Raw genomic sequence first — 24,961 nt, 5'->3', positions numbered from 1 at the left:
ATGAAAGATTATTAAAAACTCAAGGAATATGCACATAATCTCAGAAACTAGTACTTCTGACAACAGTATTAGGGCTATATGGAACGTAGGGAAACAAGAGACAGGACAACCAGCCACAGAACAAGACAAACTCATCATTTAACTAAATCAAACAATGGAAACTCCAGGTAGGAATATCGACAATATAGGAAAAGACAGATTGCTACTTACCACAAAGAAGGCACATCAAGTTGGAGACAGGCACAGTTAAAAGACACTTAAATATAGCTTTCAGTCACAGCCTTCATCAGTAGAAGAGAGATGCACACCATTCACACCCACAACCATGACCATCAGCTCCAGCTTTCCAGCCCGAGATGTTGGCACTGGCAATCGTGTGTGCATGAGGTGAGCTTGCTTATGTCATCTACATCTACATCTACATTTATACTCTGCAAGCCACCCAATGGTGTGTGGCGGAGGGCACTTTACGTGCCACTGCATTACCTCCCTTTCCTGTTCCAGTCGTGTATGGTTCACGGGAAGAACGACTGCCGGAAAGCCTCCGTGCACGCTCGAATCTCCCTAATTTTACATTCATGATCTCCTTGGGAGGTATAAGTAGGGGGAAGCAATATATTCGATACCTCATCCAGAAATGTACCCTCTCGAAGCCTGGACAGCAAGCTACACCGCAATGCAGAGCGCCTCTCATGCATAGTCTGCCACTTGAGTTTGCTAAACATCTCCGTAATGCTATCATGCTTACCAAATAACCCTGTGACAAAACGCGCAGCTCTTCTTTGGATCTTCTCTATCTCCTCTGTCAACCTGACCTGGTATGGATCCCACACTGATGAGCAATACTCAAGTATAGGTCGAACGAGTGTTTTGTAAGCCACCTCCTTTGTTGATGGACTGCATTTTCTAAGGACTCTCCCAACGAATCTCAACCTGGCACCCACCTTACCAACAATTAATTTTATATGATCATTCCACTTCAAATCATTCCGTACGCATACTACCAGATATTTTACAGAAGTAACTGCTATCAGTGTTTGTTCTGCTATCATATAACCATACACTAAAGGATCCTTCTTTCTATGTATTCGCAATACATTATATTTGTCTATGTTAAGGGTCAGTTGCCACTCCCTGCACCAAGTGTCTATCCGCTGCAGATGTTCCTGCATTTCGCTGCAATTTTCTAATGCTGCAACTTCTCTGAATACTACAGCATCATCCGGGAAAAGCCGCATGGAACTTCTGACACTATCTACTAGGTCATTTATATATATTGTGAAAAGCAATGGTCCCATAACACTCCCCTGTGGCACGCCAGAGGTTACTTTAATGTCTCTAGACGTCTCTCCATTGAGAACAACATGCTGTGTTCCGTTTGCTAAAAACTCTTCAATCCAGCCACACAGCTTGTCTAATATTCCATAGGCTCTTACTTTGTTTATCAGGCAACAGTGGGGAACTGTATCGAATGCCTTCCAGAAGTCAAGGAAAATGGCATCTACCTGGGAGCCTGTATCTAATATTTTCTGGGTCTCATGAACAAATAAAGTTAGTTGTTTCTCACATGATCACTGTTTCCGGAATCCATGTTGATTCCTACATAGTAGATTCTGGGTTTCCAGAAATGACATGATATGTGAGCAAAAAACATGTTCTAAAATTCTACAACAGGTCAATGTCAGAGATATAGGCCTATAGTTTTGTACATATGCTCTAGAACCCTTCTTGAAAACTGGAACTATCTGTGCTCTTTTCCAATCATTTGGAACCTTCCGTTCCTCTAGAGACTTGCGGTACATGGCTGTTAGAAGGGGGGCAAGTTCTTTCGCGTACTCTGTGTAGAATCGAATTGGTATCCCATCAGGTCCAGTGGACTTTCCTCTGTTGAATGATTTCAGTTGCTTTTCTATTCCTTGGACACTTGTTTCGATGTCAGCCATTTTTTCATTCGTGCGAGGATTTAGAGAAGGAACTGCAGTGTGGTCTTCCTCTGTGAAACAGCTATGGAAAAAGGTGTTTAGTATTTCAGCTTTACACATGTCATCCTCTGTTTCAATGTCATTATCATCCCAGAGTGTCTGGATGTGCTGTTTTGATCCACTTACTGATTTAACGTAAGACCAAAACTTCCTAGGATTTTCTGTCAAGTCGGCACATAGAATTTTACTTTCGAATACACTGAACGCTTCATGCATAGCCCTCCTTATGCTAACTTTATACATCGTTTAGCTTCTGTTTGTCTGAGAGGTTTTGGCGGCATTTAAATTTGCAGTGAAGCTCTCTTTGCTTTCTCAGTAGTTTCCTAACTTTGTTGTTGAACCACGATGGGTTTTTCCCATCCCTCACAGTTTTACTCAGCACGTACCTGTCTAAAATGCATTTTACGATTGCCTTGAACTTTTTCCATAAACACTCAACATTGTCAGTGTCAGAACAGAAATTTTTGTTTTGATCTGTTAGGTAGCCTGAAATCTGCCTCCTATTACTCTTTCTAAACAGATAACCCTTTCTCCCTTTTTTTATATTCCTATTTACTTCCTTATTCAGGGATGCTGCAATGGCTTATACTCACTGATTCCATGTTCTGTGCTTACAGAGTTGACAAGTTCGTGTCTGTTTGTTATCAGTAGGTCCAAGATGTTATCTCCACAAGTCAGTTCTCTGTTTAATTGCTTGAGGTAATTTTTGGATAGTGCACTCAGTATAATGTCACTCTATGCTCTGTCCCTACCACCCGTCCTAAACATCTGAGTGTTCCAGTCTATATCTGGTAAATTGAAATCTCCACCTAAGAATGGTATGTGTCTCCTTTTACTGATGAAAGCTGTGGCCAAAAGGTATGTGTAAGTGCCTTTTAATTGTGCCTGTCTGCAACTTGAAATGTATTCTTTATGGTAATTAGCAATCTGTCTTTTCTTCATTATTAAACTGAATGGAAGGGCTATAAAGATGAACCACTGGTAGGAAATGCATTTGGTAATTATTTCTTAACTGTAATAGAAAGCATAGGGGCAAACAACTCAAGAACGATATCACACCAGTATATTGAAAATGTAACTTTTATAAAATTCAGTCATACAAAGGTACCAACAAATTAAGAAAATTACTCATTCTCTCAAAAATAAAAGATCATCTGATTTTGATGGTGTTTCCAATAGAGTACTAAAATTTCTTCCTATGTAAGAAGGGCAGTCTTATATGAAATATGTAATGCATCACTAACTCAAAGCTTTTTTCCAAAGAGACTGAAATATGCCAGTTAAAACCCTCTTTAAGAAAGGTAATAAGATAACTATAACGTGTTTCACTGCTGACATCATTCTCCAAAATTTTTGAGGAGATGATGTATTCTAGAATAGTATCTTATCTTAGCAATGATAGTAACCTTAGCAAATCAAAGTTTAGGTTTCAGATGAGTTACTCTATGGAGAATGGCATTTACACATTCACTCACCAGATCTTACAAGCATTAAAATAAACTCGTGCCGGTTGGTAATTTCTGCAAGCTCTCTAGGGCATTTGACTGTGTGAATCACAGTACTCTCATAAGTAAATTGACATTTTATGGGACTGATGGTGTAGCCTACCAATGGATAATGTCACATCTAACCAAAAGAATGCAGGAAGTTGTACTTAAACAGTGGAAAATCAGGATGGAGTTTAAAATGTTATGAAAAGTTATACTCACCATATAGCAGAGATGCTGAGTTGCAGAAAGGAGCAACAAAAAGACTGTCAGAAAGTGAGTTTTTGTCCAACAATACCTTCATCGAAAATAGGTAACACATTCACTCCACACACACACACACACACACACACACACACACACACACACACACACACACAGACACAGACACATATGACCACAATCTCTGACAACTGAAGCCTATCTGCAACTCAGCATCTTGACTATATGTTGAGTAGCAACTATTCGTTTCATAATATTGTTGAAAGTTGTATTTAGTAATTCAAGCAATATAGTCCAGAGACATAATTCTGACTGAGCAGAAATCACATAAGGGGTTCCCCAAGGTTCAGTCTTAGGATTACTACTGTTCATCATATATGTAAACAATATTTTGTCTAGTACACAACATGGAGAATTAGTTCTTTTTGCAGATGACACTAGTATTGGAATCAATCAAACTCACATACACAAACAGAAGAAATGGCAAATGAACTTCTTAATAGTATCATTGGCTGATTTTCTGCAAATGGTTTCACCCTCAATTTTTAAAAGACACAACATACCCAGTTTTGCAGATCTAGAGGTACTACACTAATGATAAGTGTAACACATGGTGATGAAATAACAAAAAAATAAATAAAAAAATTTGATAACAAACTCAGAAAGTTTCTCCTTGACAGCTCTTTCTGTTCTGTAGAAGAATTTCTGTTATGTAATGTATAAAAGGTGGTGGATAGGAATTACTAACTCACATCTGTATACCTTTTTTTGTTTTTGTAAAAAAAAAACTGATTGTTCAGAATGTAACTATATGTAAAAATTAATTTGTCATGTGGATATAAAATGACTTGTGCCACATCATTACAACCTATTGTGTGAAATGATCCATGGAACATGTAACTAACCTATTACCTCTTCCTTAGTTGCTTCAGATCTTACTTCATAACTTAATCATTAACCATGAATACCACAATCTGGCTCTTTACCAAACTGAGTGTGCTAAATGTCACTCTGCAGCAACATACCACAAAATTATTAACAAGCCTTTTATTTTCTTTATAAACAAACAAAACATCATTTACTTCACTTTAGTGTTCCAGATGAGCACATTATTTTACTTTAAATCATTTATTTTCCTCTCATGGCTGAAGGGCTTCCTCATGACAATTTGTCCCCCATCTCTTTTATTATAGGCAATGTTGCTTATTTTTCTCACCATCATTTGCTTATGTCTGAAGGGCAATGTAGTGACTTCTTTCCACGAAACTGGCATGTTACTGTAGCAAACTAGTTTTAATTTCACTTTTGTGCAAAAAGGTAACTTTAATTAGCCTCAAACATTTATCTAAAAACTGAAACTGGGTTCATTGTTCCTCAACATTTTTCATCTACTACTATCATACAGATCTCTTATTGCAGATTTAATTTTTTGCATCATTGAGCTGTAAAAGATTTTGTTGTTACTCACACAACTTTTTTACAATTACTGAATACAAACATAAATACATATAAGATATTTTTTCATAATTTGTAGTTAACATAACAGAAACTGCTGTATTGATGTCTAGTACAATGTAATTACTGAAATAAACGTTTTATATACAGAGTGTTTACTTTCTCCTTGTAACCTGTGCATTGGATAGCTAGAGAAGAGAGTAATCGAGAAAAGATGAATGAGATAATCCATCTTGGGAAGTCACTATTGGACAGATAGTGTGTTCATTGAAGTTCAGTGAAGTCACTATGTATTCAAGAATTGCCATTTATACTGACCCCCTGCTCCCTCATCTAGTTTTGCAATATTGGTTGAAACATTATTCTTATTATTCAAAACATTTGTCAATCCAATGCAATAGACAAAAAAATCTTTAAACATTCTACGGTCAACAGACACAAATGCATTGACCATTACCTTCACATTATAGGCTACCTACTGTAAAATTTCATTGAAAATTACTTCCTGCAAATTATTCACATCACTATCAACTTTGAAAATGTCTGTTTACATTCAGTAGTGGAGATTTGCCAATATTTTTGTTTATTTTAGGAAACTTTGATTTTCCAAACTTTTCTCTCCCTAACTGCTTATCGTCTGTCACAGCATTATTTACAGTCCCATTATTAACATGTTCACTGTTCTGACATTCTTCTGTAACAAGCCCATTAACTTTGTCAGTAGTGTCATTTAGTACTAGTACATTTTCTGTTTAAGTATCATCCAAGTTAGCAGCATAAGTGTCAACATTTTCCTGAATTTCCACCACATTCTCAATAACAACAGAATTGACATGTTTTGCATCAGAAGCCAGCTCATCACTGTTATCATAATATTTGTTTGCACTATGCCAGTTACAGTTTGAGGTCCAACCACTTAGAAAAATTTATCATTTAAAACATTATTGGCACATTTGTGTTTGATATATCTGAAAGGGCAATAAACACTAATAAGACCACGCATCATGGTCTATTTTCATATTTATTTTAGTTCTTTGATGTATTACAGATTTTACAATAATGATAAAAAAAAGGTGAGATGAATTCTTGAGAAATTTCACATGTAACTGGCTTTTGCATGTAAAAATCTGACGTATTCTGGCATGCAGAGAGGTCTGTCACTTTCAGGGCAACCCCAGTTTATAACTTTCCTTTCCTGCTTGTTATGCCAGAGAATGGTCTCATCTTCTCCATACAAATCATGCAAACCCATGTTGGATGTTGCTTCATTATGAGATCCACCTGTAAAAGAGGTGAGATTAACAAATAAAACAGAACAAAATTGTAATTACAGCATCAGTATCTGTAGCAACAATATTAGCAATGAAAAACTGCACCAGATTGCAGCTTACCTGAATATGAATTTTCTTCAAGCTGTTCCCAATGACATATTTCTCCCTTTGATTCCAGAATCATTTAATTCTTCCTCTTGAGCTTCCAAAATTTCAAGCCTAACTAACATGATATATTTGTATAAAAATTATGGCAAACTGCAAAACCTAATGAGCACACGTACAAAACTCACAATAATGTGAGCACACATTGGATCATTAAGTCATGACAACAGTTGTTATGTTTTCTACAGCTTCTTTCAAAATAATTCTAGAAATTGACAACAGAAGGCAGCACCTGTCAAGGGACAGGTAGTTAGATGTCCATACATTGTTCTCATCTGAAATGAGTCCAGTTTTTGAGCGATAGGTGGCTAGTGTGTGAAGAAAATCATGGCCTGAACTATACTTGGGTGCAATCTATTGAACACAGCATTGTGGCCTGAGTTATACTTGGGCTTAGTTTTCCAAAGTGTTAAATTATCCTGGGAGAGTCACAACAACAGCTATCATGTCCTTATTACATAGGTTTCTAATTTCCTCTCCACTGGACCAAATATCCTGATGCAAAGCATCTAGGTTTGAGTGCAAATGTTTCCCTACAATTTCGATTTTCTTCTCTGACAAAATTTGCGTTGAATTTAGTTTATTAATTAGATTACGTTCGCAGCCATAGAATGTTCTTATGTTCTACATTCAAACACACTGTCTTCTACCTCCATGTCACCCTTTTATGAAAATACTATATGAACACTAAATAACAAACAGTTGACCTTAATTTTCTACAACATCAGTGGCTGCAGCCATCTGCCCTACTGTCATCTTCTCACCAGTCCTTTCCCTATTACTGTGTTATTGTTTACTGCTGACCTCCCCTCTGGTTCTTCATTGGCTGTGTCTCACTGAAGATGGCATTAGCTCCTCAGCCTGTCACTAGTTGACAGAGATTCACTCAGTATGACAGCGTCCATTTATTTTGCATCTTCAAAGCATCATAGTTAATCTTGTATCTTTCAGTACTACTATGTGCAATGCTGTGTTCTCTGTTTTCCTCTTGCTTGCTAGTATTGACTCTCGTGGTTTTATTCATGCATCCTTCATTTCTGCTACTTCGTAATACAGAGCTCCTGCATTTTAAATCTCCCTTAACCTCAGTACTTCTGTCAACAAGTTCTTAATTCCGCTGCTATAACTGTCCATAAAACTGCGTGTTGAGTTTAACAGAGCTGAGGTGGGACTGTTCCTCACCTAGGGTACCAAATGTTTGTTCACCCACCTGCAATTTCTAGTTTGCTCTCAGTATCTCATTGATGGAAGACCATCATATTGCTGAAAACTGGTTTGTTGGTGAATTGGCCAACAGTGAAAGTTATACAGCTTTAAGTAGATCTGGCTGCCTTTTGCATTTATTGTCACTGATATTAACATGGTGAGTAGTCTCCGATATTGCTTAAAACTTATGAAACAGTGTGACAGTGGCAATGTAATCCCAGTAGAGTTTTACATTCAAAAGAACACAATGATAGTTTTAGTTTGCACAGTCTATTAACACTTCAATTTTCTAAATATATGACATAAATACACGAATGTCCATGTTGCTGACACAGACAAAATGAAAGTTACTTCCAGTTTGACTCAGAGTACCTGATAAAAGATGCTACAATTGATTAGATGTTTCTCATATTACTGTTAGCTGCAAGCCTGTTACATAGTTATTGAACATATGCTAGCTTGCTTGGGACTGAGGATTTTTGGGAAGGGTGGCCTTTATAAAGACTGGCATATGAATATTTTTCGATCTCAGAAACTACATATTAATTAGTGAGACTGCTAGGTTAGAATTTACTAATTTGGGTGAGTTATACTGGGCGTTTCAAAATAAATATGCAGGTTTTTAGGGTTTGGTAGCACTTATTACATTCTTTATTATAAATTATAAATAATACACCAAATGAAACTTCCTGGCAGATTAAAACTGTGTGCTGGACCAAGACTTGAACTCAGGACCTTTGCCTTTCGTGGGCAAGTGCTCTACCATCAGAGCTACCCAAGCACAACTCATGCCCCGTCCTCACAGCTTTTACTTCTGCCAGGAAGGTCCCGAGTTTGAGTCTTGGTCCGATACACAGTTTTAATCTGCCAGGAAGTTTCATGTCAGTGCACACTCCGCTGCAGAGTGAAAATCTCATTCTGAATGCACCAAATGAAAGAGAAACTCAAACAGTTTTGTTTGTATCCCTGTGTGCAAACAGGAAAGTGTGGAACAACCAAGAGTGACTGAAGAATGTGTTGAATGAGCAAGAGCCTTTCATGTGTAGCCCCAAGAAATCAGTTTGGAATGCTAGTTGTGAATTAGCAATTGCAGTGGCACCTATGTGGAGACTTTTAAGGAGACACTTAAAACTATGTCCTTATCATTTGCAGTTGTTACAAGTTCTAATTGGATGTTTTCTGTGCCATATCACACTGGAGTAGGATTATAGCCTATCCCTGATGTTATTCAATTTGTACACTGAGCAAGCAATAAAGGAAACTAAAGAAAAATTCAGAGTAGGAATTAAAGTTCAGGGAGAAGAAATAAAAGCTTTGAGTTTTGCCAAAGACATTGTAATTCTGTCAGGGACAGCAAAGGACTTGACAGAGCAGTGGAATAGAGTGGACAGTGTCTTGAGAGGAGGATATAAGATGAACATCAGCGAAAGCAAAACAAGGATAATAGAATGTGGTCGAACTACATTGGGTAATGCTGAGGGAATTAGATTATGAAACAAGAAACTTAATGGTAGTAGGTGAGTTTTGCTATTTGGGTAGCAAAATAACTGATCATGACTGAAGTAGAAAGGATATAAAATGCAGACTTACAATGGCAAGAAAAGTGTTACTATTGAAGAAGAGTAATTTGTTAAAATCAGATATAGAGTTAAGTGTTAGAAAGTCTTTTTCTGAAAGTATTTGTATGGAGTGGAGCCATTTATGGATGTGAAACATGGACAATAAACAGTTTAGACAAGAAGAGAATAGAAGCTTTTGAAATGTGGAGCAGTGGAAGAACGCTGAAGATTAGATGGGTAGATTATGTAACTAATGAGGTACTGAATAGAATTGAGAAGACTAGAAACTTGTGGCACAACTTGACTAAAAGAAGGGATTGATTGACAGGACACATTCTGAGACACCAATGAATCATCAGTTTAATATCTGAAAGAAGTGTGCAGGTAAAAATCATAGAGGGAGACCAAAAGATACGGTAAACAGATTAAGAAAGGTGTAGGCCACAGTAGTCATTCAGAATAGAAGAGGCTTGCACATGATAGTGTAGTGTTGAGAACTGTGTCAAACCAATCATCAGACTGAAGATCGCAATAACAACATCTGCCAGAAAGTTCATGGGCCTCTCTTTTACAGTGAAGCAACTGTAGCTGGTGTTTTTATCTTGATGTGCTAGAACTATGGCTCTTTCTTCAATTAGAAGAAGCTGAACCACAGAACTGTATTTGGGAGGAAGGTCGTGCACCACCTCACTAGCTTAACTCAGCATGTGATTAGTTAAACAATGGATTGGCCACAAGGGCAGGGGGTTGGGGGGGGGTGGGGGTGACAGACCTTGGTTTGTGTGCCATCTACTTTCACCCAGTCTGATTTTTACCTTGGGGGTTCATAAATGATCATGTGCATGTGCCTCCACTACCAGCTGATCTGCCTGTCTTTAGAAACAACGTTGGTGCAACAGTTACTTGAGTCACGTTGATCAAGATTTGGGAAGAAGTTGCCTATTGACTTGATGTGTGACTAATGATGGCCACATTGAACTCTTATAAGAAAAACTGAGTTTCTCTTTGATTTGGTTCATTGTTTATAATTTTAAGTTGACTGTAATGAATGCTACAGAGCTTTAAAACTAGTATATTCATTCTGAAACAGCCTGTATATTTCATGAAAGACTTTGTCTACAAAATATGTAGTGAATTAATAAAGCAAAAAAGGGTACAGAGCTATTTTGTATATCTATGCAGTGAATTCCCTTTTTATGAGTACAATTAATGTATTTGAAACTATGCTAAATTATTGAAACTCTTAATTAATGCCTTAATTGGTTAATGAAGGGTGCCATTTGGTCCAGAAAAATTGAAAAACAAAAATATTGTGTCAAACTTGAGAATACAGCAAGTGTAAAGGCTAAATCTACAACAGAAATTTTGATTGTGTACTAAAGTTAATATTAAAAAGTTACTCAGTTTCAGGAAGATTGAATGATTTTACTGTACAGTCTGGATGCTGGTCTTTCTAAATGAGTGCTGACATTACTTGTGAAACTACCTATTAGTACAGTCAAAATTGCAATTATCTCATATAGTAACAATGTCTACTATTGAATACTTTTAATTAACATAGCTTCTGACAGAACTGCATGCATTATTGGAATGTACATATTTGAAAACTTTGGTTTGAATAACAAGCCCACATGAATCAAAGTCTGATTAATGTTTGAAAGATTCTGTCAAACAATAGAAAATCCAGGATGGAATAATCACAATATTATGGAAAGGATAGATTGCTACTCACCGTATAGTGGAGATGCTGAGTAGTGGAGATGTTGAGTCGCAGACAGGCACAACAAAAAGACTGCTAAACAAGAAGATTCTGGCAGGTAATATATATATGCAGTACATGGGCAACTTGATGAAAGTTGAAAACTGAATAGGAAAAAAATTAATTACTAAGAGGAGTGCAATCATAGCAAGTGGGGATTGTTCCAGCTTGCAGTGTTATACCACCTCCCACTAAATTATACAGACAAAACTGCGTAATTCAATGCCAAGGAAATAGCTGTACATCATCTTTACAAATATTAGCAAAATTTAGCCACCAAACTTCAATAATTCATACTATATCAAACTTCAACATATCCATTTCCACTTTTAAATTTTCTAATCTACCTGATTAAGGGATATAACATTCCACACTCTGACCAGTAGGATGCCAGCTTTGTTTTTCCTGGTGGTGATGTTCTCCTGTGTAGTTCACACCCAGAGATTTGAATGGGGAACAATTTTGCCTCTGATATATTTTACCCTAGATGATGCCATCATCATTCCACTGCACAAAAGAGCTGTGAGACCATGGCTAATACCAGTGGAGCAAGGCCATGTTGCCTAATGTTACATTGTTAGATCAGTCAATTATCCACACTGTTGCCCCTGCCACTATTGAAAAGGCTGCTACTCCTCTTCAAGAACCAGATGTTTGTCTGGCCTTTCAACAGATATGTGTCTGTTGTGGTTGCACCTATAATACATTTGTCTTATTGTCGAGGCACACAAGCCTCACAACTTTGCAAGATCCATGCTTCACGATAGGGTGGGGTGTGGGGGGGTGGGGGGGGGGGGGGGGGGGGTGGGGGTGGGGAGGTGTAGCATTCAAACATAAGCAAATACCACTTAGATGTGCCCCTCTACTCTCTAGAAGAATTGATGAGTGAGATTGTTTTGTAATTATTGAGTTTATGGCACAGTATCCAAAATTATGTTCATATAAATTTTTATCCGTTATAATGTGAATTAAGTATAAAATCTTTCTTACTAATTTTAGTTATTGTCTTTAAAATATTCTGCTCTTTACTACTTACATTCTTTGCAATATCTTTGCTTGCTTGTTCCGCTTTTGAATGACACAATCAAATGGTCCATGGCCATGGAATACATATCTATACAAATAATAAGAGATTGTGTTGACTAATTATGGACAGCTGAGTGATTGCACAGTAATGTGGTATCCCAATCATAATAGTAATTTGTTATTATTGTGCACTTTTGTCACTGCTATGCAGACAATAAATTTTTTTGTTTCAGAGTTTTTGGTGTTCCTAAAGAAATACTGCCTGAAATTAAAAGTTCATCAGAAATTTATGGGCGTATTGCTGTTTCACCTTTGGAAGAAGTCCCAGTCTCAGGTGTAAGTTCTAATTAATTATAATCTTGTTATGTTAGTGACTTATGTTCAATGACAATGAGATCTTAGTAGGAGTAACATTACTGCAGAGGAATTTCTTTGTCACTTTTGAATACAAGTTTGAAAATGCTCTTCACAGTTATGTATATTTCTATAAACATAGTGTTTTAAAATCACAGTAAAATATTTTTATGCTCAGTGGAAGTGGTTCTGTAACTAACTGTCAATGGAAATAAATCTTATATTCTTTCATGTGTTGCACTCTAATGTTTTACAAATGTTTGTAATAGACTGATATTGCATTTCCTGGATACAAGAGCAGCTACTTTACACAGTTACCAGCATGACAGGAAAAACTTGTTAGAGGTGAATAATAGGTGAAATGTAGTTGGTCAGTGCTAACTTCAACAACACTGAATATCATTTACAAATCAAATGACCCGCAACTTTTTCTAAGATAATTGACGTTCTGCTCCCATAAGTTGTGTTCTTAGTAACGTTGTTTGGCAGTGATTCAGGTGATCTTTCATGGTTTTATTGTAAGTAGGAGGATTAATTTGGCAGAACATATTCTGAGGCACCAGGGAATCATCCTTTTACAGTCAACAACAGTACTTTGCCATGTACTAAAGCATTATCACCAAACAGACATATATTTCTGCTCACCCTGTCAATCAGATCATTTAGCTATTTTATGTATAAAGAGAAGAAGAGCAGTTCAGGAATACTCCTGATGATACCCTTGACTCTGATGAATACTCATGGCCAACACTTATGGAGGGCAGCAATGCATTAGGGATGGGTTTTATTGTGCCACTGACAGTGTGCTTAGTGTCCTGTAACACCACATCAATCTTGTTATATGCAAGCAGTTAACCAAAACAGGGTCACAGTATTTCATCCCCAAATAGGGAAGCCCAATTGCTGACATATAAAGCATATTTGCTGTGGAGCCCCAAGAGGTGCCACACAATTTATGGATGATGTTAGTCCTTCTTTTTGTTTTACCTTAAGATATTTCCTCCCAAGTAAAATATATACACTCATAGCATTATACTCATACTTTGCAGTGGAAAGTTATCAACTAGATGTGAATGAGGAAACCTTCCAACTTGGATGGCTGAGCTCTTAATCATCAATAGTGTCCTAAATCAACATTTAGCTAAATGCTGACCACCAAATAACTGAGAAATGCTTCGCTATGTTCTGTAGAAGATACAGCTCATGGTTGCCATACTGGGGAAGGCTTTCAATATGTTACCAGTGTGGCCAAATTGTCAAGTACAGGAGACTCCTGATTTGTTTCTCCAGTTAACTGTGACTTGAAATAAACATTTTTGGGAGCTCTACCCAATGTGCACTTTGCAAAAATGCTCAAAATGCAGCTGAAAATTATGCAGTGAAAATTATCTTAAATTATACACTTTAGGAACCAATAAGCCTATTAGCAACTGAAAGTAATGACACATATTTCATTTCCTTATTTCATCTAATTGTTTGCAAAATTCCATTAAGTGATGACACTTACGCTACTGTACTGTAATGGACTATACCAAAACTCTTACAAACTTTGCATGGGTTCACTACAGTGGATGGAATTGTCACTGCTGTAAACAAAGAAGTATCTTCAGCACAAGAAATGCATTAATATCGAACATCAATTAATGGCACATCAAAACATAATAAAGAGATACATAGTCAGAATAGGAATTCAAAAGTGAAAGTTCAAAACTTCGTTGGTTTGTTATGGAATGTGGAAACAAAGTGGAAATTCTTACAACTCTGGGAGGCTCAGCTAATTGAACTTTCTATGAGCACATAAGGGCTGTACTCCATAGAAGTCCCCCACCCTGCCATTCCCCCACCCTGCCACCTCTGCTGTGTGGAGCTAACTGACATTTCAAGGTGCAGCTTTACTGCTACTTGTTTGAAATATGTAACTCGGTGTCAACAGTTCTGAAAGAGTTTGGTGTCAATCCACGTCGAAAATATTTGAAATGCTTGCCAATAATTATATTGTGTAATGCATTACTGAAAATATATTTCAACATATCTCTTGAGATGGCTCCACCTTAGAGCCCTTAACTGTTAATCACTCCTTTCCTGTAGGCTTTCACAATGATCTGTTATAAATATCATAAGATTATAAAGCAAGTTTTTAGGTAATCAAGGAGAGCAAAAGTAATTGTAAGATTTACACAGGATTCCCTTTTATGTACCAAATGTATGGAGTTAATATTTGATGAGCTGTTAACTCCATCAAAGTATTCATTTGTTGTTGTGGTCTGAGCAACTGTAAATGAAGATACAGCTATAAAACTTACTTTTACTTTCAGGTGCTTGGAGATCAACAGGCTGCTCTTGTTGGCCAAATGTGCCTGCAGCGAGGGCAAGCGAAGATCACTTATGGAACAGGAGCCTTCTTGCTTTACAATACAGGAACTGCTGTAAGCAAAGCTCACACGAGAAAGAGAAAAAGTTTATAAATCTGTGTAAATTCATTAATTTGAGAGATACTTGTGCATTGAGGCATTGATATATATTGCGGACTTCTTTATACATGATTTGCTCTCAGAATACTTTATACAAGATGATTATTATGAACTACTGCAGTTTAATATTAGAGCAAAAAAGAGTTGCATTTTATGCTTGTCAGAAGAGTTGGCAAGAGAGAGGGCGAGGAAGATTACAGATTAATATGCTCTCAGCAACAAGGTCACTAGAGATGGATGATGAGTCCAGATTATATTGGAATTGCCTTTCAAAACGGTGATTTAGTTAAGCCTTTGTAAACCTAAATTTGAACAGTCAGCCAGGATTTTGGATCCCACTGTCCTCAAATGCAATTCCAGTTTCTTACCACTGGTTACATTGTGTTGTTTGACAGTTTATGAAATTATTAAGTTTGAAAAAGTTCTGTGAGATGATATTAGCTTCAGGCATCAAAAAAGTAACATAAAAACAAAATCAATTTAATTATGTTAACTTTCAAGTTATGTTTTTTATTAAGGAGAAAAAAGTTAGGAAGACACAGGGGAAGGAGAAGAGAGAAAGAGTGAAGAGGAAAGAAAGAAAGGTTGATTTTTTTAAATATATTTACGACCTGTGGTTTTACCAAGAACATAAAATGAAGGTCCGTAAATCTTTCAGATCAGCTTAGCCCTATACTGTTAGATGTTGTTAAAGAGAGATTTAATTCGTCTAGATTATGCAGTACTGTGAGATTAGTCCTCCTCTATGACGAAAAGAGTAACATCATATAGAAATAAGTCATAAAAATACTTTATGCCTGTTGTTGATAATAACTTATAAAGCAGACATGTACATCATTGTGTCATTATGAATTCACCATTAAAATTATTACCAAAAATTTAAAAACTTTCATACAAAAAGACCAAAACGAGCAAAGTATATTAAAAAGCAGCGTCCATGGCAGTACAGAGATTTGTACCATGTGTAGTATTGTTACATTAGAAAAGAACTGGTTCATTGACTTATATCAATAAGGTATTGTTATAACAAGAAAAACTCAATTTATTGAACATAGTACTTTATAGAGCAAGATGTAAGATACAGGTTGTGTGCATCACTGATCGTTTTAACTGGACAACAGTAATACAGTGTAAAGTATAGGCTGAGCAGTTGTTTGTGATTTCTTAAATAATACTGTTTCTGTGGTGTCTCACCAGAGCACACCAGGGGGCCAACCCAGGTGGCCTCTATAAGCGGGCCTGTAAACTGTATGGACATGCACTCTATGAAATTGCACATCTCATGAGTGAAGTTACATCACTTCTTCCTTCTAGGTGGTGGGAAAACCACATACATCCATCCATAAAAACACTAGGCACAGAAAAATGCATGGTATAGAAAGAAAAGCACTGGTAACGTGGAAAAAAAAACACTGACCTCACAAGGTGCTGAGATTGTGAGTCACAGAAAACACCAAGGACAGTGCTGATGACCATTTCATCGCCTGATGACAGTGGTGGTGGGCAGGCAAAGGCAAGTAGTGCTGAAGTGATGAGGTTCGGGTTGGCGTGCTATCCTCCTCCTCATTAGAAGCCGTAGGGCAGGACTGGGGATGGCATCTCTATAGCAACGTTCTTGTTGAGGTTGGTGGTTGGCACTGGAGGTGTCACTGGGGAAGTCAGAGACGATGGCCTCTCAGGATCCAGCAATGGAGAATGGCTGCGATGTCAGGTGCAGTGGGGGCTACTCTAGCAACAGCAGTCAAGGAGTGAGGGTGGAGACAGGAACCCCAGACAGCAACCTGCCAGGCAGCGATACCCTCTGTGGCACAGGAACAGGCATTGGTGACGGTGGGGATGGGGTAGGCATTGGGCCCCGGGAACAGGCCCCGTTGTACATGGCCACAGCTGGTCAAAGTGATGGGACAGCCGCCCATCAGGAGTGTGGATGATGCACAGGCACCAGTCCTGGTGATTCTCCATGATGACAGGAACTCAGTTTGGCCAGTGGCTGAAGCCACAAACCCACCTGGCCGGAACCATTGCAGAGCTGGGAATGCTGACACATGTGGTGTCGGATGCAGCAGGTGAAGGAGGTTCCATGGTTGATGTCCATTTAGCAGCTTTGCCGGGCTCTTGTCCCCCACCAGAATGAAACAGCATGAACTCAAAAAACAGGCTAAAGCAGCTTCAGAGGACCTGCCAGACACATACTTCCGCAACTGAGTTTTAAACATCTGAACTTTGTATTTAGCCTCACCATTAGATAAGGATGAAACGGCGGAGATGAGAGATAGCAAACACCACTAGCCTGAGAAAAAGATGCAAATTCTCGAGAAACAAACTAGGAGTAACCATGGTATACAGAAGTCCCTCAATAGAAAAAATCTTAGACAGGGCCAAAATAGCGGCCACTGCGGACATGGATGGACAGTGCACCACATAGGGAAACTTGGAATAGGCATCCACTACAATGAGCCATTATTGATTTAGGAAGAGCACAGTAAAATCAGTATGTAGACGCTCCCATGGGCACTGTGGCATCAGTCATGCAGGAAAATATGCCTGCAGGGTCACCTGTTGCAGAACACACTGAGTGCAAGTGGCGATAAGCCACTTAATGACCCTATGTATGCCTAGCCAGTAGGCATGCCAGCCGGTCAGAGCTCTGATGCAAGATGTTTCCCAATGACTGACATGCAGAAGTCACAGAACATTATGGCAGCAGGAATCACAACCCAGGCAGCATATCCTATGTTGCTTACAAAAGAACGCCATCAAACACAGGAAGACAGTGCTGGAGGGAGAAGTAATTATGCAAGAGATCCGAGGCATGGCCTGGGGGTTTTTCTGGGCAACCATGCTGCACAGAAGAGAGGACTCAACTAAGTACAAGGCCCATGGTGACAGCTGATGCTATCATGGCACTAGTGATGGGAAATCCATCGACCACATTCTGGTTCTCAGTATCTAAACAGAAACAAAGCAGCTTGTCCTGATTGAATGCTGGGTCCAGTCCAACTGGAAGGTGAGATAAGGCATTGGCGTTGGCATGTTGCACCATCGGCTGTTAATGGATCTGACAATGATAACAGGAGAGGAAGAGAGCCCAGTGTTGCAAATGATGTGCTGCCTTGTCTGGCATGGAAGCTGAAGGCTTGAAAAGAGCTACCAATGGCTTGTGATCCATGATTAAATGGCACTTAGAACCAGAGAATGAGCCATTGGAATATTTCTTCCATTGAGATGTTTGTTAGATCACCTAGCACTGACAATATCACATGGAGAAAATGTAACCCTCACCTGTTACCTAGTTTGTTATAGCAAGAACAAACCTGAATTATGGAGCACAGAATTTTATAGAGCAACAAGTAAGATGCATGTTTGCCTGACAATGAACACACTGTCTGCAGTGTAAAGAATAGGCTGAGCATTCATTTGCAATCACTTAAACAATGATGTTTCTTTGGTGTCTCACCAAAGTGCCCCAGGGTGCTGACCCAAGTAGTCTCTGTAAGCGGGCCTGTGAACTGTATGGACGCATGCTGTATGAAACCTCACACACCATGAGTGAAGGTACATCAGATACACTACATTTTAAGTCTACTGTGCCAGCTCAGAACCATCTGAAATGATTATTCCCTAACCCTTTTTGTACTTGGCATGTGAAAGCAGGAACAGTTTAGGGAAAAAAGCAGAAACTGATGACAAAGCAACATGTAAACATTTTAATCAAGACAAAGGTTTGTGTTACTTCAGTGTACAAAATTAAGTAGTTAAACATATTTAGTCAGAATTTTTATATAACATTTTTTCCTCTTGCCACAGCGTTTCTATTTAGAATTCAGTATTTGTTTCAAAGGTTTGCTGTATTGAATTCCTTATTACCTCTGTTATCTCCTCATACACTGTGTTGATGCAGTAATTTCAATTTTGACTTGGCAGGTCAGTTAAAATAATTTGCATATACAGGGCCAATCTTACAGCAAAATAGGACTGTCCTTCTTTTTCTCATGTCCAAATTTTTTGAAGCTCTCCCATGATATTGCCTGACTGCTGCTGAAGGAAGAAGGATAAGGTGGACTTTTTCTTTTCTGTTTCTTCTGTGTTGGCTTCTTCACCAATTTTCCATCAGTTACCATGTTGGGCAATCCATATTTCCATCCCCTACAAACCATGTTCTAAAGGTACTCCATGGATCAATCTATCTTTTCATTTGTCAGTTGACCCCATTGCATTTGACCCCTGAATTTCCTTCTTTTACCTACTTCTGTATCACTCATCCATGCCATATGCCCCCACCCATCTTAGTCTGGCTGATTTTGCTATTCTTCTGACAGGTGGATCTTTATAATCAATGTACAGCTCATGGCTGTTCCTCCTCCTTGTTTTTCCAATTTTGCAGCCTGGGGTGTAGCAACTTGTGCCAATCCAGATATTGAAATCTGGATTTGACAGGCCACTCATCAGTAGAGTACATGCTGATATTCATTACAGCCAGAACCATAAAGATGATACAAGACCATTGTAATCACCTAATAGAAGTTTCTGGCATCTTAACAAACATTGCCTATCATAAGGAAAGCTTTCCAACATATTTAATTACTCCCATTGGCACTGGAAATGGCATAAATATAGACTTTGAATATAAATATGTTGACAAAGCAGAATATTCTAAATTTCTGGATGTGTGCATTGATGAGAAATTGAATTGGAAACAACACATTGATGTTCTATTGAAACATTTGCGTTCAGCTACTTCTGCTATTAAAATTATTGCAAATTCTGATGATAAACATATCAGTAAATTTGCCTACTGTGCTTATTTTCATTCACTGCTTTCATGTGGCAGTTTATTTTGGGTTAATTCATCATTAAGAGAAAAAGTATTCATTGCACAGAAGTGTGTAATCAGAATGAAAGCAGGAACCCACCCCAGATCACCTTTCAGACATTTATTTCAGGAACTAGGGATAGTCACAGTACCTTCACATTACATATATTCACTTATGGAATTCGTTACTAGTAACCCATCCCAATTAAAAAATAATAGCAAAGTGCAAAGCTACAACATTGGAAGAAAGGATGATCTTCATTATTCTGTGTTAAATCTGACTTTAGCACAGGGGTGAATTATAGTGCCACAACAATCTTTCATCATTTACCAAACAGCATTAAAAAAAAAGATTTAGTTATATTGTATATAAAAAACATGATCCTAAACTGACACATTCTATATCATCATGAAATGTTGTACTCATGATCTATGGAACAAATATTAATGTAATGAACTCATGTGGCACCCTTACACATTAACCTTTCTTTGGAACACAAAGAATAATCTTTTTATATCTACCTAAAATCATAAAGCTGATCTAAATGATTAATGGAAAATCTCATATAAAGATGTGAAACAAATACTAACAAAGAGATAGAGGGGCTGGCCAGTACTTACCTCAGCTCAGTACAGCCGATAGATACACATAAAACAGAACTGAAAATTTACGTTCCTAGCTTTCAGAACAAATGTTCCTTCATCGGGGAGGAGAGAGGGGAAAGAAAGGGAAGAAGGGAAAGGAGATTCAGTTACTCGCAACCCAGATTATGAAGCAACAGGTAAAGGAAAATAGGGAGGGTAGCAAGGATGGAGGCATGGTTGTCAGAGGGAAGCCAAAGACTGGTCGGAAGGCGGGCGCCGCCAAGAAGGCGTCTGTGGCGTCGGCCGCTCCCGCGGGTGCGAAGAAGGCGGCTGCGGCCAAGCCGGCCAAGGCCAAGTCGCCGTCGAAGGCAAAGAAGGCCGCCAAGGTTCCGCCGAAGAAGCCGAAGGCGCCGCACCCGAAGAAGGCGACGATGCCGTCTAAGGCGAAGGCTTCGCCCAAGAAGAAGAAGTAGAGAAGAAAGAAATGGGAAAGGAAGGGTTGGCGCTTGACTCCATCGTCCCCACCCCCCATCGTCTAGTGGTGCACAAGAGACATGCTACTTACAGAATAATAGAATAATTCTACTTACAGTAGAATATCTTTGGCTTCCCTCTGACAACCATGCCTCCATCCTTGCTACCCTCCCTATTTTCCTTTCCCTGTTGCTTCATAACCTGGGTTGTGAGTAACTGAATCTCCTTTCCCTTCTTCCCTTTCTTTCCCCTCTCTCCTCCCCGTTGGAGGAACATTTGTTCCGAAAGCTAGGAACGTAAATTTTCAGTTCTGTTTTATGTGTATCTATCGGCTGTACTGGCCAGCCCCTCTATCTCTTTGTTAGTATTTAAAATCATAAAGCCATTGTCTGTTTTTGATTAACAGGTGGAATCTTTATAATCTGGGTTAAAAGGTAAACATTCTGTATTTTTTCAACTTTTAACATTTCTTAAAAGACTGTTTCACTCACATTTGTTCATGACAGCCGTGCGAGGACATATCTACATTAAACACACCACCAGTAATTTCAGCTGACAAGTGTCCATTCTTCTTACTCAGCTGAAATGATAAACTGCTGTGCAAAAATCTGTTGGGAGCCACAAACAACTTCTCACATCAACTTGTACTCTGTTGGCGATTAAAATTGTACCACCATGAAGGTGGCATCCAACAAACATCAAACTGATCGGAAGTGTACTATGTGCTTCAATCTGCAAATGATTAGTATCTCCAATAAACTGCTCAAAGTAGGTAGGAGTCGTGTTTTCTCATTCAGAAATCACATTCAAATGTTGTTTGTTTGTGTGAAGATTACCTAATGCCTCACAAAAGAAGAAACATCTACCAACTTGCATCAGAAATCAACAGTGCCAGGACTGTGACCTGTCAAGTTCATGATTTACTGTTCTGTGATACTGTTCTCATGTTCATTGGAATCTCACACCATCGTGCAAATATGGAATAACAATTTCAAGATAGTCATACTCAGTGCCATGCAGGACCTGAATAGTCCCATGCTGTAGAACAGACATTTTGATTGTGTGAATATGCAGGATCACACAGATACATCATGTACCCTGGGTCAGGAAATAAGCTTGTTTACAACAAGAAAAGTGTCGACCTCGACAGTGTGATGGAGTTTCATGGACTGTCAGCATAGTTACCACTGATGTGGCTTCCCTTGACCCATCATCAGAGGAAGGAATGTGCACAGTGGTGCAGCCAATGGCAACATTGCACATAGGAGCAGCACCACCACATATTTTCAGATGAGTCTCAGTTCTGTGTAAGCGTCCAGATGGATGTATCCCTGTGTGGAGACTCTGAAAAGAGCAAATGTTTCCAGATTGAATTTTTTAGCATGATGTAGCCCAACATATGACATGGTGGTATGTGGTAATTTAATCCCCTCTTGTTTGCATACCAGGTAATTTGGACAGCAAGTGTTACATGCAAAGCCCAGAGGCTGTGCCAGATGTGTTGGGCAAATCTTCATGATGATACTGAACAGTAATTTGCAAGTAGGAAACATTGTCCAAGTTTGAAGCATTCATGAAACTTGAAGTTTTATTTGTATCTCATGGCATAATTTTGTTACTGTAGTTTGATAATTGGTTCCAACAAGTGATATAGTAAACTAATAGTGATATGACAATCAATTGTGCTTAATAAACTCTACCCAATCAATCATCATATAACTAAGAAATAATCATTAATTGACAAGAAGAGTAATTTAAAGGAAGTGAGCAAGTGGAGGGCTTACATGGTGCTGTCCTGATCTACCTTGATAAAGAGAGTATCAACTGTAACCCTGACAAACGTGTTCTCTATATTTCTCACCCACTGAAAACATCTGCTCATGGCTGCCCAGGGGCTGGCATGTTACCTCTCACCAGACACTGCAGTTGATGAACTGTGGCACAGAGTTGAAGCAGCATGGTGTGATGTACCCATATCTATCATCCAAACTTAGTTTGATCCAATGCCCAGATGGGTTACAGTCATTGTTGCTGTCAGAGATGGAAGCTCATCATACCAATTTAATCAAATATTCTTCTTCTTATACTGTATATGGACAGTAAGTAAAATTTCATTATTTGCAGCTCTGCATGGTTTTGTGATTTTAATAGCCAGCAATGTATCTTTATGTCAAATCTTACACCATCAATAGGTAGCCACAAGGAGATTGTATCATTGGCAGAAGACACCATACTGGACTACAACAGCTGAACAATATCTTCTACTCCCTAAACGATCAATCAAGAATGGCAGGTTATGGACAAAGTGCATCAAGGGATCCTGAGCTGAGAATGCTCAATACCACCATTACTCTAGTACCATAAACTATTGAATAATTTTTAGTGATAGTGACCACTGTTGGGTGTGTTGGTAGAACATCATCTGTTATGAAGAATCATGATCAGTATTTAAACACCTGAATTACAGGGATGAGACAGAAGATATTCTTAAGTAATAATAATAATAATTTAAGAAAATTCTTTATAGAACAAGCAGAAACTAGCAAAATACACAAAGCAATCACTCATATAAATACATTGGCTACACCATTGCAATTTCATAACCACTTCTACAACACTTTAGATCACATAACATCAACAGATATGAGGAAAGTAAATTGGAAAAAGAAAACACTACATGGCAAGCAACTGTATCATCTAACACAGCCACACATCGATCAAGACGCATCCAACACATGGCTAAGAAAAGGCAATATATACAGTGAGATGGAAGGATTCATGATAGCAATACAGGCTCAAACAATAAACACCAGATATTACAGCAAGCATATTATTAAAGATCCCAATACCACAACAGATAAATGCAGACTTTGCAAACAACAAAGAGAAACAGTAGATCACATCACAAGTGGATGTGCAGTACTAGCAAATACAGAATATACCAGAAGAGATGACAATGTAGCAAAAATAATACACCAACAACTTGCCATACAACATAAACTAATAAAACAAAACATTCCCACATACAAGTACGCACCACAAAATGTACTGGAGAATGATGAATACAAATTATACTGGAACAGAACCATTATAACAGATAAAGCAACACCACAAAACAAACCTGACATCATAGTCACCAATAAAAAGAAAAAATTAACACAACTAATCGAAATATCCATACCCAATACAACAAATATACAGAAGATAACAGGAGAAAAAAAATTGAAAAATACATCCAACTGGCTGAGGATGTCAAGGACATGTGGCATCAAGATAAAGTTGACATTATACCAATTATACTATCAACTACAGGAGTCATACCACACAATATCCACCAGTACATCAATGCAATGCAGCTACATCCAAACGTATATATACAACTACAGAAATCTGTAATTATTGATACATGTTTAATGACCCGAAAGTTCCTAAATGCAATGTAACATATACCTTACAGTTAAATGGAAGTCACGCTTGATCAAGCTCTGCGTCACTTTCCATTTTTAACCAGACATAATGGCTGAGAAAGGAAAGAAATAATAATAATAATAATAATAATAATAATATCAACAGGAAACCCACTATTTATAGGTATATTACTCATAGATGAGGTGGCTTGTTGTTAATTTTAATCAGTCATTATCAGGTGATCTTATTATTAGCAGGCAGTCTGTGGAACACCTACTATACCACAGTTGTCTTAGGATTTTCGAGATGTATGGGGCTCTGATTCGAACATCGTTTCTCTAGGCTTTTGTGAGACTACAGATGTTATCTATTTGGATTAAACTGACATGTACTAAATCTTGAAAATTATGACAAATCATTGAATGGTCAGAGTAAACAGATCATATCCCAACACCATATGCACTAGATGAGCCGAGGCAGGGGGGTGCAATGGTGGGTCTGTGAGCCAAGTATTGTAAGGAACTAAACGGTCAACAAAATCACTGAGTGAGGTGACACTGGACTGTCATGCAAAAAGACAGCTGTTCAAATTCCCATCTAGCCACCTAGGTTTAATTTTACCATAGTTTCCTTAAGTCCCTTAGTGTGAATGTCATGATGCTTCATTTGAAAAGGACATGGCCAATTTCCTTCCCCATCCTTCCTTATTTAGAGGTTATGGTCT

At 38.2% G+C, this 24,961-nt stretch overlaps 1 protein-coding gene across 1 annotated transcript in view; it reads left to right on the top strand.

Moving 5' to 3' along the window:
* Positions 1-24,961, top strand: part of LOC124775762 (glycerol kinase-like) — a 277,797-nt gene that overhangs the window by 108,465 nt on the left and 144,371 nt on the right. Inside the window, exons 6-7 of the mRNA XM_047250592.1 lie at positions 12,366-12,468; positions 14,802-14,912. Coding sequence (XP_047106548.1) covers positions 12,366-12,468; positions 14,802-14,912 — 214 coding nt within the window. The remainder of the gene's footprint in view (positions 1-12,365; positions 12,469-14,801; positions 14,913-24,961) is intronic.

The sequence above is a fragment of the Schistocerca piceifrons genome, chromosome 2 (genome assembly GCF_021461385.2).
Source record: "Schistocerca piceifrons isolate TAMUIC-IGC-003096 chromosome 2, iqSchPice1.1, whole genome shotgun sequence".
Taxonomy (NCBI): Eukaryota; Metazoa; Arthropoda; class Insecta; order Orthoptera; family Acrididae; genus Schistocerca; species Schistocerca piceifrons.
The sequence above is the reverse complement of the archived record's forward strand: the minus strand, read 5'-3'. Positions and strand labels throughout refer to the sequence as shown.